Source organism: Scomber scombrus, chromosome 8 (assembly GCF_963691925.1).
Source record: "Scomber scombrus chromosome 8, fScoSco1.1, whole genome shotgun sequence".
NCBI lineage: Eukaryota > Metazoa > Chordata > Actinopteri > Scombriformes > Scombridae > Scomber > Scomber scombrus.
The window spans coordinates 14,815,288-14,832,659 of record NC_084977.1 but is presented as its reverse complement, the minus strand read 5'-3'; the positions used below and the strand labels follow the sequence as shown (position 1 = coordinate 14,832,659).

The window sequence follows — 17,372 nt, the reverse complement described above, 5'->3', positions numbered from 1 at the left end:
CTCCATCAGGCAGGGGTCAATCACAGCCCAATGGGGAAATGATGATAGGACAGAGTCTTTCTCTCTCTCTGTGTATGAATGCTATTGTGTGTTTAGGGTTCAAGTATGCTATCAGTGTCCTCAAGTCATTGATTGGTCCCCAGTGTCAAGACATTGCCATTGATTCTTTGCCAGGTCAAAGAGGGAACTCTTGGCTCAGCAGGGGCTCTAAGGTTACCAATTTACACGCATACAAACATTCATGCAAAGTCATGCAAAGGCGCACACACATATTTAGTGTTATGCAAAGATCTGCCTGATAGATATGAACAGCAGACACAGCAACATGTTAAGTAGATTGTCAACAGAATATACTGTGGACAGCTAGGCAGTTGTTAATTTCACTGATAATGATTTTAAGCCAAATCCACAAATCTTCTTAATGACTGATGCAATGTTACATAGGTTTCAATGGCTGTTAAAATCCCCAACTGCAACATAATTGGGAACAATGTGCTTCTCACATTTGACCCTCTTCTGGAGCCAGGTGTGGTAGCAAAGAGGATACTACACTGTGGCCTCATGGTTCACAGAGGCCAGTCAGGCCATAGTTACCCCATGGTGCAGTGTTTATTATGCAGCCGAAAGATTCCTTCTTTGAGTGGACATAAAGTAGAATATATACTCAGGCTCTGGTATGTCATCTCATGGGGGTAAGGAGCCAGAACTTGTAATTATGTGCATGGTGGTGTCCCTGGAACCAAACACCATGAAAGGGATTGCACTGTCTCCTTAAGAGTTGTTCAGGGTGAGAAGCACAGTGCACGAGATAGTATTGTGTTCCTGGCTGAGCAGTAATGTAATGTTTTTTTTTTTCCAGAATGAGAGGGTCATCTGAATGTGAGTGCATGTAGCATGGGGGGAAAAACTGATACTTTGTGTGTCAAACAGCAGTTCAGAATATTTGGTCTTCTTTAAAAGTAATGGTGCTTGTGATTATGTGTGGAGACAAGTGTACAAACAGTATTTGGTATTATAACATCTTAAGCCATAAATACCATCAGAGATGCAGCTGTGTGGTTAAAAGAAAAAGCCACAGAGCTGTCAGCTGATCACCATTAGGCTACATAGATAGATCAGAAATTCTGACTCCCCGAAGAGGCATCAGTCCCATAAATGCTGTAACACAATTTTTCAGTTGTGTTGTGTGTAGCCTAATACTGTATATATTGGAGTCTATGTTTTTAGTTTTTTATTGGCCTTGAATCAGCAGTTGGTGGTCCATGTCAGTCCTCTCCATCTTGTTTGCACTGGATCACCACATACAGCTGACTTACATCCACTAAAACCCATTCCACCTCTGCCAGCTCCCTATTTTGCACTAAACCTCTTCAGCTGCCTTCTTACCTTCTTGTTGGCAGTGGACAGGTGGGGTCAGGCATCTGCCTGTGCCATGAAGCACCTGTGCACCTGAGCAATCAAACATGAGTCACATCTGTTGAAGAACACATTCAGCATACTAGCCGAATATGCATCCACCTCAGACTGGCTGTTGTTGGATGCCTGGTATCCAGAGATGCTTCCTGTGCTCCTCTAAACATTACCAATTTTTTCAGCCTTACCCCAGTCTTCCTCCTGTAGTATTCATTGCTCTTCTAATATTATACCTTGATCTGCTTGATCTCCTTTCTCAGCTTCTTAGTTCTTGCTCATCTCCTGACTTTAAAGCCTTTGTTTAGGACTTTTAGATCTGGGCTAACCCAAGACTTGTTGGAAAAACACAAGCAAGACACATTGTAAACACACTCGTTTTATTGCATTTTGTTCAGCCAGCACACATCTACATCTTGTTCAGAGCTTCTTTAAATAAAAGAGAAAGTGTACTCCAGTTGGTCACAGGTGTCAAATATTGATAACACACCCACATCAGTAAGGCCACCCTAGCCTTAGAGTATGGCACTAAGGGGATATTTTCTTATCATGTGATTGACAGCACTGAGCTAGACCATTATGAACCAGCTGCAGTAGTCATTACCTTCAAACTAGAAGTCTGAGTATTAAAAAAGAGACAGTGGGGTACCATGGTCAAACAGCCTAGACCCATGGGATCCTTGTTCAAAAAGCAAGTTACCCGGCAGACTGGCTATGACAAAATGATGGAGGAAAGGGTCCTCACAGCCAGCTTAGCTGCTCTTTTAATCGGTCCTCATGAATATTTAATGAAATCAAGATGGAATTGAATCATGTTTTTTAACTGCTATGAGAAAAGGCAGTGGCGTGGCGTGAGATGAGTTGGTAGGTGCGTCAGCCTGACCACATGTGTGTTTGACTGCATGCTTGCCTATTCATGTGTTAGCATCAGCTATATGTAATATCTGTACATGCATGTTGTGCACATTGTCAGATTACTGCAGTTCACACAGTTAGAGGGAGTGCAATAACGCCGGCAGCAGGGAGGGCTGCTGTGTGTGCCCTGTGCAGGTGGCCGTGTCTGTCCTCTCCCTCCGCTCAAGAGAAGCTGCTCTCCACTCTCAGAAGGAATAAATCTTTTATTTGGTTTGTTGTATTTTTAACCAAGGGCTCCTGGTCACGCAACAAAGCCCTGCTCTCCATCCTCTCTGCTCCCAGCCTCTCTTTCCTCCTCTCAGCGTCACAACAGATATTACCTGACACTGTCATGCAAGTAGAGACATGATCACATTTCTAGTGGCAAGTAGCCATTTTCCTACTGAAACAAACCAATATTAATTTATTTTCTACTTTTAGTGTTTTTTTGGTTGTACCAGCAACAAGTCCCGTAAATTTTAATATCTCTACTTCTCAGCTTTGTAATGCAACATTTATGAATAGATTAATTAAAGACATCATTGTATTTTTGTAGAAATGTGTCAATCTTGTGCTGTTACATTTTTTTCAGTTTTAGGAAGCCCTATATCTTACTTCTCTGACATCATGATGTACTTGCTTTCAGTGGGCCAGACAGCCACGCCCAACATAACCTAAAAAGCTCACCCCATTAGCTCATTCTTACCTCAGGCCATTTACCTCTGGAGTGCTGCAGATCAGTCCCAGCATGTGTGTGTGTGTGTGTGTGTGTGTGTGTGTGTGTGTGTGTGTGTGTGTGTGTGTGTGTGTGTGTGTGTGTGTGTGCGTGTGTGTGTGTGTGTCTGTGTGTGTGTGTGTGTGTGTGTGTGTGTGTGTGTGTGTGTGTGTGTGTGTGTGTGTGTGTGTGTGTGTGTGTGTGTGAGCGTGTGTGTGTGTGCGTGAGTGTGTGTGTGTGTGTGCTGGTGTGTGACCATACACAGAAGTGAAAGAAGTGACTCAATATTTACAGGATGTGATTAGGCTGCTTTGTCAGATGAGGTGGACAGCAGCGATGAGATGAGAGGACCAGAGGAAGATACTAGATGATGAGTCCGGTTGTTGACAGACATTCTCTCACTCACAACCCCATCAACCATTGACCTTTGCCCTGACCCTGAATATATGATCAGGGGATGTTTGTGTATGTGTGTGTATGTGTGTGTGAGTTTGTGTTAATGGGTCACAGGGGACAGCAGTAGGACTGGATGCAGATGCCTGTTTCCTGCATATGACCTCATCCAGAGAGCGAAGGGTAAAACCAGTACAACACACGCTGATAATTAATTCACTTAACAAGCTGTAACGTCAACATTATAACATATTAATGTGAAGCATTATAGTGTGGCTATAATCGATGTTTTATATTAACAATGGATCCCATACACAACAATGACAAACCCACATAGAATTATCACTTAACTGTGTAGTTCCCAGTAGCACAACAGAGCATTTTAGCAGCTTTCAGTTCATTATTTTGGTATACTGTTTCGTCCAGACTCGTGGCTCTAATTAGTGCCGTCTTCTACACAGGAAGGACCTGTTTTCAGTGAAAAAGATCTAATAACTGTGTGCTATTTGTCTAGCACCAAATGACTCACAAAGTTAGCGACTTTGTAGCATTTAGCAGCATACTGCAAGACCAGTATATTTCCCTAAGGCCTATGTAAATAGAGTGGATATTAGACTTACATTTGTCAGATGACCAGAAACAAAACTGTACATGAATGATAATGTTGCTCTGTGTCTGTTTGCATATATTAAAAGCTGATTTTAAAAAAAAAATGTTTAAACAGTTAATGGCAGTTTAAACTTTAAGGACTAAAAGTAAACTATTACAGTCAGATTCAATATATGTAGACTGTATTGGCCTATGCAATTAAAGTAGAATAATGTAGTATTCATATTTAATATGTATAATAATAACAATATGCATTTTCTAGAAAAAGAGCTTCCAACATAATATATTGTCCTTGCAAATGGAGATTCCCATTGGTAATATTCCCATCCCACAGCTACATCTAATTCTTCTTCTTTTTTCTTTTTTTTACTGAAAACTGTGCAAGGAGTTGGATGGTGGCTGTGGCAGTGTAATTTAGCCATATTGACTTTAAATTAATTTGAAATGAGCTACAAAATGATGGCTGGGATTTTAGTTACTCTCCCCTCCCATCCCTAGCTCGTCTGCCTCCTCTCTCCTACTTCCTCACTCTCTCTTTTCTCTGTGATAACAATCAGCAAATATGAAAAGTAAATTTTGGAGGAAATGTTGGCAAATGGGTTTTGGGTAGATTGTGCATGAATATTTAATTCAGTCATAAAGTAGGGATTTAGTACATTAATGTTTTTTCCACTGCTGTCACTCGATTTGAACCCCCCTCTTCTCTCCCTTCCCACCCAGATTAAGATGGGTTCATACTCTGCTATCTGGTCTGCTGATTGGCTCTGGTAATGACCATATTTATAATGATTATAACATTATGGATTTCTTTGTGGGGGTGGGGGTTGTCAGACTCATATTAGAATACTATTTATTAAATAAAAAATGTGTTTCTAATAATATTCAAGAGAGACTAGTAGAAACTAATAAGAGAATGATAAAATTAAAAAAAACATTCATAGAGAAAATATCAATTTTACATTGGTTTGAAGTCTTTGTGAAATTGCATATTTCCACTTGGGAGAAAGATGGAGGTAAAGATCGAACTTTATCAGCACCTGCTCATAAAACATCCAAGAATAGAAGCACTTATATGTGCTCTCTGGTCAGGTTACATGAATAGAAAAATAAAACTTAATTATGTTTCATATAACACTGTTATAAAACTATTTTAGGATTATTCATGACTCCAGCTCCCTGGTATATCAGTATTGTTTACTGTGCTGCTGGCAACAGACCCCCAGAATCCACCGTCATTGGCTTAGGATACTGCGACAGCTGGAGTGGTCGCCACCTCGGGCCTCCCAAATGCTTCCTTGTTTTCTGACCTAATAACACTTTAACTGACAGGTCCAGTCTGGATTCACCTGTGGTAAACATATGTGGACCTAAGCCAGAAAGAAATTAGTGGTTAGTAGTCAACCCCACCTACCTACCGCTGAGTATACATATACTGAAGAAATTCAATCTGTCAGTCAATAACAAATACTCACTTCAGCTGGTTTCATCTGTTGCAGTGTGTGTTTGTCTCTGTGGCAGTGATAGGGCAGTGGCAAGCCACTTTGTGGCTGGGCTGGCTTCAACCAGGGTGTGATCCCTCAGCTCTTGGCTGTGTTTGATAAAGATTAATTCAATCCTATTTTCTGCCCTGAAATGCTTTTGTCAGACACCCCCCACCCCCTCCCTCTTTGTGTGTGTGTGTGTGTGTGTGTGTGTGTGTGTGTGTGTGTGTGTGTGTGTGTGTGTGTGTGTGTGTGTTTGTGTGTGTGTGTGTGTGTGTGTGTGTGTGTGTGTGTGTGTGTGTGTGTGTGTGTGTGTGTGTGTGTGTGTGTGTGGGTATGTCTGACTCTCGCTTGCTCTTCTAAGAAACACTAAGCACCTTATCCATGTTAAGGACTAACAAAAGCAGCAGGAAGTGAGAGCAGTGGTAGTGTGTTGTAATGCTCCGCCACAGATTCATTATCTCTGTATAATACCAGCGGGCTGAACGGGCGCTCACACTTTTCATCTACTGGTTAGATTGTTTGTGTGTTCGCCCGAGGGCACATGCGTGTGTGTGTGTGTGTGTGTGTGTGTGTGTGTGTGTGTGTGTGTGTGTGTGTGTGTGTGTGTGTGTGTGTGTGTGTGTGTGTGTGTGTGTGTGTGTGTGTGTGTGTGTGTGTGTGTGTGTGAAAAAAGGAAAATTAATTTAAAAAATGTCAGGTTTAGAAGATGCATGGTCCTTATATTGTGTGCACATACGTGCGTGTGTCTGATTTCATGCATCTACAGTCATTCATAGTCATACCATTATCTCAAATGAGAAAATAATATTCAAGTGATACTTTTTAGTCTACCATAGTTGCAGTTGCAGACAACTGGAGAGCCAGTAGAGGGTGCCACATGATCCAAGTGATTATTTTATCTCAATATTCAAAATCTGCCATTACAAACCCCCATCCAACTGTCCAAAGTTGTAGTTATTATCAGTATTATTATTATCATTATTATTGTTGTTATTAGTGTTAATATAGTAGTACAGCAGTAGTAGTAGTAGTAGTGCTAATACACTTTATTTAGCATATTGCAAACAAATAAATGCTATATAATGGAAAAGACACCTTTAAAAACAACTGATGACAATCACTAAATACTAATACAGTAGGCATGTAAAGAAATATTAAGAGGTAAAAGCAAGTTGAAAAAGATGTTTTTTGTGTAATTGAACAGGGTTTGCTAGATAACGCAATGTGTTGGTTCTACTTACACAGAGATGTGTATGTTATATTGTATTTGGGTGTGGTCATACTTTGGTTGTTCTAATCAGGGCTTTATCCCTTGAGCAGCAGTGAGAAGAACTACAGGTGTAAATGTTTCTCTGTTGTTATTGATTCCTGCTGCGGCTCCATATCTGACTGACTGTAGAGAGTCTGCGGTCTCCACAGGTGGTAATGGCCGTGTGTGTGTGCGATTGTGTGTGTGCAAGTGTTATTGTGAGAATGGGAGGTTTGGGGGTGGCGTGTGTGCGCGTGTAAACCTGTGTGTGAGTATGTCAGTGTCTCATGTTGTCACAGTGACATCTACTGCTTACATGGTCATCCACCCAGCACCTAAACCTTTTCCACCACACTTGCACCATATCCTTAAAGCGAACCTAAGTCTATACAGTGATTGTTTTCATATTTTACTCAAGGTAAAATAAGAAAGCCATACTACTACATCAGACATCTCAGCTTCAGCCTCATAAATTTTTGCATGTTACTACTGTTTCCTATGCTCAGATGACCTTCCATCAGCACAAGCATCATCATGACTTGATCCTGAGCACTTACATGATTATTTCTGGATGATGAAATGATTGTGCTACTAACTACAGTGTCAGTGAACTTGTTTTTAAAGGTATTCAATCACTGCGCTCAGTGGACTGCTTTCCACTCATATTGTATGTTATAAGTCTCTCCGAGTAAGAACATCTGCTAAATACTAAAATAAGTATTTTGTGGCCTATCAGTGAGTTCCATTTCAGGCAGTACTGTATGTGGGGAGAGAAGGACTCCAAGTATGCTGAGAGCCTCTTTGCTTATCCCTTTTAGTTACTGGTTAGTGTGGTGCCTGCATTTTAATGAAGTCTGGTCCTAAAAGTTGGCTTTGACTGTGACCTAGCCATACTGTGACTCACATATACACACAGACTCTTCATCCTTTCCTAGGATGTGAAGATCTTCTTTCCTGCGGGACTGGTAGATGAAGAGGGCTGAGGTGTTGATTACTGCACTGCTCAACAGTCAAGTGTCTGTGTGTGTGTGTGTGTGTGTGTGTGTGTGTGTGTGTGTGTGTGTGTGTGTGTGTGTGTGTGTGTGTGTGTGTGTGTGTGTGTGTGTGTGTGTGTGTGTGTGTGTGTGTGTGTGCGCGCGTGCGTGTGAGTGAGTGAGTGTATAAAGGCAGCAGGTTAAAGAGAGGGGTGAGCCAACTAGCGCCTCCTCTAGACTCCTTCTCAGCTGCTGGAGACATCAAGTGTAAAATTGCACACTCTTTCAAATGTACTCTATCAAAGCCTATGAGGTCATACACACACACACACACAGAGAGAGTGGTGTGTAGTCAAACTACTTTGAAAATATAGTTGTACAACTTTTAGATTTTTCACATTGTATATAAATCAAGGCATAAGCTACCTTAACAGAATTGAAGTTTGGGTAAGTTGGGGAGTATCAACTACGACTTTTTGTAATCATACTGCATAATGTTACACAGTGCAAGATTACAAAAAATTGCCACTGAGTCAAATGCTAATTGTATTTAAAGTTTAAGGTCATACTGTACAAAATCATTTAGTACAATAATCTTTTATTGCAAAGTCATTATTTGAATTGAACTGAACTACCACCAAGCTACTATAAGTTAAATTACCAGTATGAATGACTGTAGGCTACATGTGATCAATAGACCCTGGACGACTGTATGATAATGTGGTATCCTGGTAACCCAGGGTTCTAACTTGCTGATCATTAATTGTAACATCCCTTTCTTCCCTTTTTCTTTTAGCAACAACGGCGTCTGGACCTGTTAACCATAACCAACTCTGGTAAGTCCCTGGGATCTTATGCTCTGACTTCACTATCACCCAAAATCCACCTCTCTACTTCACCATTGATATTAAACTGTGTTCCCATACACAAGCCCAGTGCCAGTATATGTTTCTATGTTTTCTAATTTGACTTGCTATTGATTTGACAGCAGCATGGCACTAAGGCACCCAAAGTATTTTTCTCCAACCCACTTGTAAATGCTCAAAGGGCTACATGCTGTTTTCTGGATATAGCTTTTCTACACAAACACAAACCTTCACAGTTGGACAAAACCCTGCGGCTGAACCACTGCTGATGTGCTGGTTAGTTACATGCTCACGTAACTGACCAGCAGTTTGTATTTAATATGTAAACAAACTATTAAGAATAGCTATCACTATCAAGCATGTGACCACAAGCATATGTTCAGTATGTTAGCATACATCCATCCCTGTATGTTTGTGTTGTAAGAGCAGGTCTGGAGAAGTCACATAGACTTTGTACTTAAGTCTAGATTGTTAACGAACTTTGTCATCAGGCAAGTCATCTGTCTCTTGATGTTTTTTTTTAAAGCAAACATCACACCGTCTGTAAAAAAGCTGAAGCTGTTTAGGATTATGATCCTAAACATAGGATCATAATCCACCATGGAAGTAAACTTCAGGTTTCGGAATGGCCATCACAAACTATTATGAATAGCTATCACTATCACTAAGCATGTGACCACAAGCATATGTTCAGTATGTTAGCATACATCCATCCCAGGCTTGTGTGATGTTTGCTTTCAGGGTTTGCTGGTATTTAGAGGAATCCATTCTTCCCTCCAACAGTGTTTCCTGCACCACGGGCTGCAACACAACTCCAAAGCATTATAGATCCACCCCCATGCAGTTGTCAAGGTGTTCTTTTCATGAAATGCTGCTCCTTTTTTCTCCAAACATACCTTTGCTGATTGTGGCCAAAGAGTTCTCTTTTAACTTCATCAGTCCACAGCACTTGTTTACAAAACGCACCAGGCTTCTGTAGATGTTCTGTTGCATTCTTCTGATGAAAGTATGGATGGATTTTATGATAAGGAGGCAGGTAAGGTTTTCTTCTACAGACTCTTCCATGAATGATGGCTAGTTGGCTCTAACAAAGAGACACAAACAGATCGCTCCAATGCTGACTCAATGATGATTTGTTTATTGCCTACAAGCCCTTCAGGATCTGGGGTATATAAAGAAACATGCAATACAAATGAATGATCTCGGTAGCCAAGCTCAATAATCACTAACTGACAAGTTAAAGGGCCATAGGTCTAACCTTGTCATTAACTGAAAAACATACATGCAGTATCAAAAACACTTTTGCTTTTAACTTGTTTATTTAAAGATAGCACCAGTTTTTTCCACTTTTTGCTCAACAGTGAAAAACTTGTTATAGTGTGTGTGAAATGAAGTCAACATTTCAGATGAATATATGAACATTTCGAGCAAAGAATGAAAAAAAACACCCAGAACAGATTGAAATAATGTTCATAACCATATTTTGTTTGTGTATTGGTTGTGGGAGTTTTTTTTTATCTCATTTGTGCAAAGTATTTTGAATTTAATCCAATACGCACCTCAAACTTGTAGCATGTAGCACACAGGAACACATATGGTGCTCTACGTTTGACTGGAGTGGAAACATGTCAACGAGAACTGTTAGGAATCTATGCCAGTCTCTTATAGAGGCAGCTGTGTAAACGAGGGATTCGCAGAGATGGAAATCGAGGAGAAATTCGAAAAACGGGGGAGGAGGAACAGATGGGGACGGCAAGGAGGATACAGAGACCCATATGTCTAAAGTAGCTGGATGATCTAATATGCTTTGATTAGAATAATGCATATGTGAGGAACTTGAAGAGCGGGTTAATTTAGCAGGTTTACATTGCAGCTGTTCCTCAGGCCCTGGGCAGAGGCAAAACTTGTCCCTGGCCTTCACAGTTTGACAGAGGGCAAACAGAGAGAGAGAGGGAGAGAGAGAGAAGGAGAGAGAGAGAGAGAGAGCGATCAGGATGGGAAGAAAAGAGAAAGATTGTAAACAAGATTAAAAAGTATGGACACCTTGTATGGAGGGAAAAAGAGTGAAAGATCATTTTAGTGCATATTATGTTTCTACACAAGAAAAATAAGATGATTACAGAAAGAAGAGCTATTAAACATACTTTTGTGTATACTGTATACAACAACTGATTGCAACTCATAAGGAGCATTTGCTTAATATACCCTTTCCTCTGCTATTAATGGGGATATGTGATAAATCAAATATATAATAAGTTAATCAGTTTGTCAAATAATAATCACAAAAGACAAAATGGAAAATGTCACAAATCCATCTCCTTCACTGTGTACTGCTGTATGTCACATCAACACTTAATAATAGTTTGGGAGAAGCATCACTCGCTGGGCTTTTTATGCTCTTTTCTCCAGACAACCAAGCTAGAAAAACATTGTGACTGTTCTGGAAACTGTTACATTTCTTACAAACTAGCCAATGAAATCGGTTTCTAATAATATCTAAATCAATCAATCTAATTTAAATGAAATTTCATGCAACAAATTGAGAGAACTGAATGTGCTGCAAAGCCAGTATGCAGCATTAAACTCCACTCCGCACTCCATGGCACATACTGTAAGCTGATAATGACAGGGCAACGTCTTTTCTATTGCAACAAAGTTTCACTGGTGTTGTCCTGTTAGTATTATACTGTTACAGTCATTTTAATGTCACATTGAATTCATCTTGAAATCGCTTTACATTTACTGTAAGTCTTCTTATGATTTTGCATCCCCCTCTTTGCTAGCTTAAAGTATTGGGCAAAACTACCTTCCTTTAGACAGGCTAAAGTAGCTTTCAATTATTTCTCACTGAAAGCTTTCCTCCTCTGACCACTGTCGAGCTCAGTGTGCTGTGTAAATTATTGCAGGTCATTATTCAGACTGTTGTCACGTGTGGCCTTGAAGGGAATTCTATTATATTCTTAACTTGACAGACATTTTATCCTGCCCTGCTGCTTATTACTATTCACAGTAAGTAAGCGGATATGAACACACACACACACACACACACACACACACACACACACACACACACACACACACACACACACACACACACACACACACGCACTGAACACAGTGAAGGTTAGTATGATTGTATGAGGAGCAGGTGAGGCTCTCAGATGAATGAGGATGACAGGGAAACACTTACAGGACACCTTCTCCTTCTCCCTGCAGATTAAAGGAGTTTCCGCTCCTTCACTCCCTTTTTCCTTGTCATCTTCCCACCTGCCTCTCACTCTATTGTTGGCACTTCTTCCTCTGCTTGTTTGACTTAGCAACACTTGTTATCTACTGTTATTTATCAGTGATCTAACTGTATCCTCTATAACTGTATCCTATGCCCTTTTAGCAGTTTGTCTTCCCTTCTCCTCTTTATCCTTCAGTCACCTCTCTTCATCGTGTCATCATAGCACAGACAGCAGGGGGATTCGCAGGGTGTGAACAAAATAATAGGCTCAAGTGGCTTCATAACATGCTGTGCGTGTGTGTGTGTGTATGTGTATGTGTGTGTGTGTGTGTGTGTGTGTGTGTGTGTGTGTGTGTGTGTGTGTGTGTGTGTGTGTGTGTGTGTGTGTGTGTGTGTTTGAGAGAGAGAGAAAAAAAGAGATGTGATGAGGATTTTGCTCCTGCTGCTCTGTTTCAAATGGTGTTCATTATCTACTCTGAAGAACGCTTCACACTTGCACATGTATTCACACACATGTAATTGAGTTGATATACAGTATATATATTTAATATATAGCTTTGATATGGAGGGAAAACTAACAAAAACACATCTCGTAACTCTCTCTTTCTTATTTCACACACACATGCACAGTCACTCCCACACACAGACCCACTCAAACCTCACTCGGCCCTCTTTAATTGGACACTTGAGCAGCGCACGGCTGCATCTGGCTCCTGTTGAACACAGCCTGACATTTCAGACTGCTGACCTTTCCAGCCCCGCCACAACTAAATAATGATTAGTCCTGGCAACTGTTCCACCACAGCAACAGCCACACCACAGGTACACACACACACATACATTCACACATTCACACAAACAGGTACATTTACTGCACGCACACAGGTGCAAACGGCACAAAACAGAACAACAAAAACACCTGCATTGAAGGTTTTGTCTTTTCACAGTGAGAAAATGGGGTGCAGACATTGATTTGAGAGGCCATTGTAATTATTTTGGCTTATCGATTAGATTGTCCTTTTCCATATCTGCAGTCAGCACCCAATAATGTGTTGTTCTAAATTAACTCTGTTTGCCTCTGTTTAGTTTCTCTTTTCCCCTTAATGCGCTCTCAGCATTACAGTGGAAAAAAGGTCAATCATATTCATGAGATCTGGGCAGATTCGAGAGGATGGTTGTATGTGAGAGTGTGCGCTTGTGTGTACACACTTTTAAATTTGTGCACAGATGCATGCAGCGTGTGTGTGTGTGTCTAAAGCAATGAAGCAGCATGGAGATAATAGGCAGTTCTCAAATCTCTCCTCTCACTTTCTTCTTTTTCTACTCTATCACTTCTCTCTTTGTATCTCCATTTCCCTGCTGTTTCTGTCAGAACAGAATAGAAATGTTCTTCATTAGAGCCTCCCTTTTGACACATATTCTTTGTCTTTCCTGCTTCGCCCCCTCCAGACAAAACCACTGTACATATCTCTGAGGTCAGAGGTCATATTTTGCACAAACAGCTACTCGTATTCAAAACCCGTGTGTGAATATTTCCTGCTGCATAGCAATAATGTGGTAACTGAAGTATGTATATTTAGCATGTGAAAGCCACGGGTGTACACAGAACAGAGCAGAACATGAACAAAATTAAGTATGGAGCTGATGGTCGCTACATGATCAGAACCATAATTATTTAGCTGTATTGTTCCCATGGAAACAACCTGGTTCAGGGCATATTTTCTAAACAGAATTGCATACATCAAAGCAGGAGAAAAAGCAGCATATGAACAGCAAATTAAAATTTATATTCTTTTGAAAAGGAGAAGATGTTTTAAGGACACTGAATGCACAAACATTAAATGCACAGTTAAATTGCACAGTCTTATAAAACCTCCCAAATCTTTCTCCAAATGACATAGTCAACAAATTGAAGATGCATGTATTAAACACAACCCATAAGTTTGAAATAAGGATGACATGTTGTACAAAGTAGCATCTTGAAAAATATTCACCTGAAAACAACATGAATGTGTTTAATTTGTTTAATCTACCAGATAGATTTACTTACACATTACAGACACATTGAATTATACTATGTCAGTGATTAAATACATGTCCTCAATTTGAAGAAAGTGTGACAGAGTTATCCTTTACCACACAGCAAATATGAAATATGGTCACCAGCTACAATATGAAACATAATTTGCATGTCAAAATCACTTAAAACAGTAAACTTTGTGGGAAGAAAAGTATAATTAATGGAAAACTACCCTCTTAGCATGTAAAATTAAAATCTAACAAATACAGAAGTGTCAAAATGTACTTCTCATTTTTGTTTATGTGCAGGAAGGATTAAGTTTCAGCAAAGGTGTTTTCAGCTGTTTTTCTGAATACTAACTAGTCTATGATATTCTGCTCTCTTAAAGACCAAATCTAAAGACTCCCATGAGCCCTGCTGGCTCTCTTAGGAGGTACCAACATTTACAGCGCCTTTCCATTTGCGTAACACATGTCAGGAAGCACCATAGTAAGTCAGAGATTACTTTAAACTAAATTGTCTGCAGTGTGAACGTGGGGTCAACAGAGTTTTCTCTAATTTACACAATGCACCAGGCTGGCTCAGCAATTTAATAGCTCCCATTTCTTCAGAAAAAAGTCTCCGGGCAGCCATCCAAACAATATAGTGATATATCATGCATTTATGTCTTTGTTGTTGTGGTGCTGTTGTTTTGAATATGATGTATTTTTCTTGGCCCTCTGGCAAATTGCACTCATGGAGTTCTGTCATAGTTTTTGGTGTAGGAAGAGCCGCCCACAGGGAGATTATTTACTGATCTTTGTGGGGGCACCGTTACTATCTGACTTTGAAGAAAACATAATCTTTTCTTTGTTTATTCTTGCATATAAGTTAAAGTTACCCCCTCATGTGTGTGACAGTTTCTTTTATGTTCAGCTGTGCAGACTTTCATCGGCTGATCTTTATCTGCCTGACCAGTCCTCCTTTGAGTTAGGCTGAAACATAAGAAACATTTAGCTCTCATTTTCTCCTCATTAATTCAAATCTTTCAATAGGCGCACATCTTAGAGTTAAAGAGAGCACTGTCGTTGCAGTCTTGGGTCCACCAGTATTAACTACCTTTTGACTGTATTTACTGATTATGACCTTGCTGTTTGCAGCAGCTCTATCCTTAATAATAAAATGTCCAATGGCAGCAGCTTGTATATGTACATCAAAAACAGAATGTTAGTAAGTCAAAAAGTCATTGCTTTTAGAGTTCTTGTGCTGTTCTTAATACGTGAGCAAGTGTGTGCTACATTTGTACATTCTTCCGACCTTAACACCTTTCTCTGTGGCAGAAGGATGGTTAAAAAGACGACTGAGCTGGTTCGCTCTGGAACAGTCCTTCATGCTTTCAGTTCCACATTGTGAAAGTCCCATTTTTCAGACAGCAGGCCAAGAGACAGTGTTTCTGTCTGGCACGGGTTGACCTGTGGAAGGTGGAAAGACAGGTTTGAAAACAACCCAGACCAATCTGTATGCAACCTCCTGCTTACCATCCAGGCCTGCTGTACGTACCTGAGCTGTGAGAAATTTCGGTTTGGCTCAATGACTCCATGGTTGACTAGCTTTCAGGATGGAAAGCTGCAGAGAGTTGTTTTTAGTGGAGTACCAGACTTCACACCTTCAGAGAGGAAGGCGGAGAGGAAGACAGAGAAAAAACAAGAGAGAAGAACATTATTGGTAAAAAAAAAAATACTATAAGGCTTTTGTGTAAATGAGCAGCTGGGAAAACAACACTTCCTATTATTGCCCTAATTATATCCTTTCTCTGTGAATTTGCATATTTTATCTCCCTCCTCTTCATTATGGGGGGCTATGCTTCCATTTTGATGTGGTAAAAAAAAACCCACATAAAACAAACAAAGAAGGAAATGAAGGATGGGAGGGAGGAACGGAGAGGGGTGCGCTGGCCGCCTCATATTGAGTATTTTCCAGTTGATTTTGTTGAAGGCTTCTCAGCAGCGTAGCTAAATAAGCAGCAGCATGCTAATGAATGGAGAACGAGTGTGATAATTTACCAGACAAAGAATGGAGGACTGAGAGAGATAGGTGGCAGGAGGAAGGGGAGTAAGGGGCAGCACAATATTGAAAATATTTTGAAAATATTTGTCATCAAACAATTATTTAAAAACCTGTTTCTAGCCTATACGCCTGAAGGTTCTTTTTTTTGTCAAGTCTATATTACTAATGCTTAGAGTAAATATTCCCTGTGTCGCAAATATGGTAATTTCACGCAGTGTACACACAGTCAACCATGTGTTTCATGTTTTTGCATGCAGAAAAGGAGTGAGAGAGGCAGAGTGCTAAACTCAGAGGACAGTAAATGACAACAGAGAAGCGTAGACTGTCCTTTTTCTAAAAGGGCGATGTGACGAAGACAGTAAACAGGCTGTGAACAGGCTGTGGGCTCAGAGATTATTTCTTTGTCACCAGCAGAGCCACCAGTGTTGCTGAGCACTGCTGTGGAGCAAATCCTCCTAGAGAGGACTGATTGGATTTTTGTTCCAGGGAGCCTTTTGTGTTAGCAGCATAGGGACTAGATAATAGAGGTTGATGCCATTCTGTCTCTGTGTTATGGCTGGTGGATTGAGTTTTTTGACTTCGGACTGTGTGTGTGTGTGTGTGTGTGTGTGTGTGTGTGTGTGTGTGTGTGTGTGTGTGTGTGTGTGTGTGTGTGTGTGTGTGTGTGTGTGTGTGTGTGTGTGTGTGTGTGAGTAGAGCCAGGACATTGTCTCTCTTTCTAAACAACTACTTTATATGACTGTTATTCACTAACCATTGAATGCTGCTTTAGAGCATGTAGGATGCTAAATATTTTAGCATCTAGGCAATCTTCTAACAATATGGATACCTTTTACTAATGGAAAGGCGTTACCCCAAAGATAAATTGTTAATATGATAACCTATCACTCTGCGAAATTGTTCATATGAGAGTATTCAATATCACAAGCCGTGCAAACTACAATGCAGGTGCACATTGCCAAGGGATACTCGCTGCTATGATCAAGGTCATTATCAGTCTGTTCTCAGTCTCTCTGTCAGAACTACGTGTGCAGCATGTGTGCCCAATAGGTATGTATGTCGAGTGCTGTATGTATAAATAAAAATGTTATAAATTATTGATCTCCGTAGGGAAATTCTACTTTTAATTGCCCGTTTTCACAGGCGGGTCACCATCAGGTTCAGCTACAAAACAGCAGCCGCCATCCTTCTCCAGGAAACTGCAATATAGCAGATGCTTGAACCCAAGTCCTGTAAATTCAGGAAATTCTCCTACTCATTATGCCACCCAGCTCTCTTGTGTGTGACTTTGCACTGACCTCTAATGGAGACTAAGGAATGATACAGAAAGATTTTCACAGCCCAGTTGCAGTCAACAAACATGTTAAAGCACACACTCAGTAGTGATCATATATATCCTAAAAATAATACTGTCTCCTTTAAGTATTTTGCTTGTCTGAGTTGAGAAAGAAATGTGGCGCTCTGCTGCATATTCATAGTAATA

At 40.4% G+C, this 17,372-nt stretch overlaps 1 protein-coding gene across 1 annotated transcript in view; it reads left to right on the top strand.

The window, feature by feature from the left end:
• agbl4 (AGBL carboxypeptidase 4) overlaps positions 1-17,372 on the top strand; it is a 280,426-nt gene that overhangs the window by 185,844 nt on the left and 77,210 nt on the right. The window contains exon 6 of the mRNA XM_062424281.1: positions 8,525-8,564. Coding sequence (XP_062280265.1) covers positions 8,525-8,564 — 40 coding nt within the window. The remainder of the gene's footprint in view (positions 1-8,524; positions 8,565-17,372) is intronic.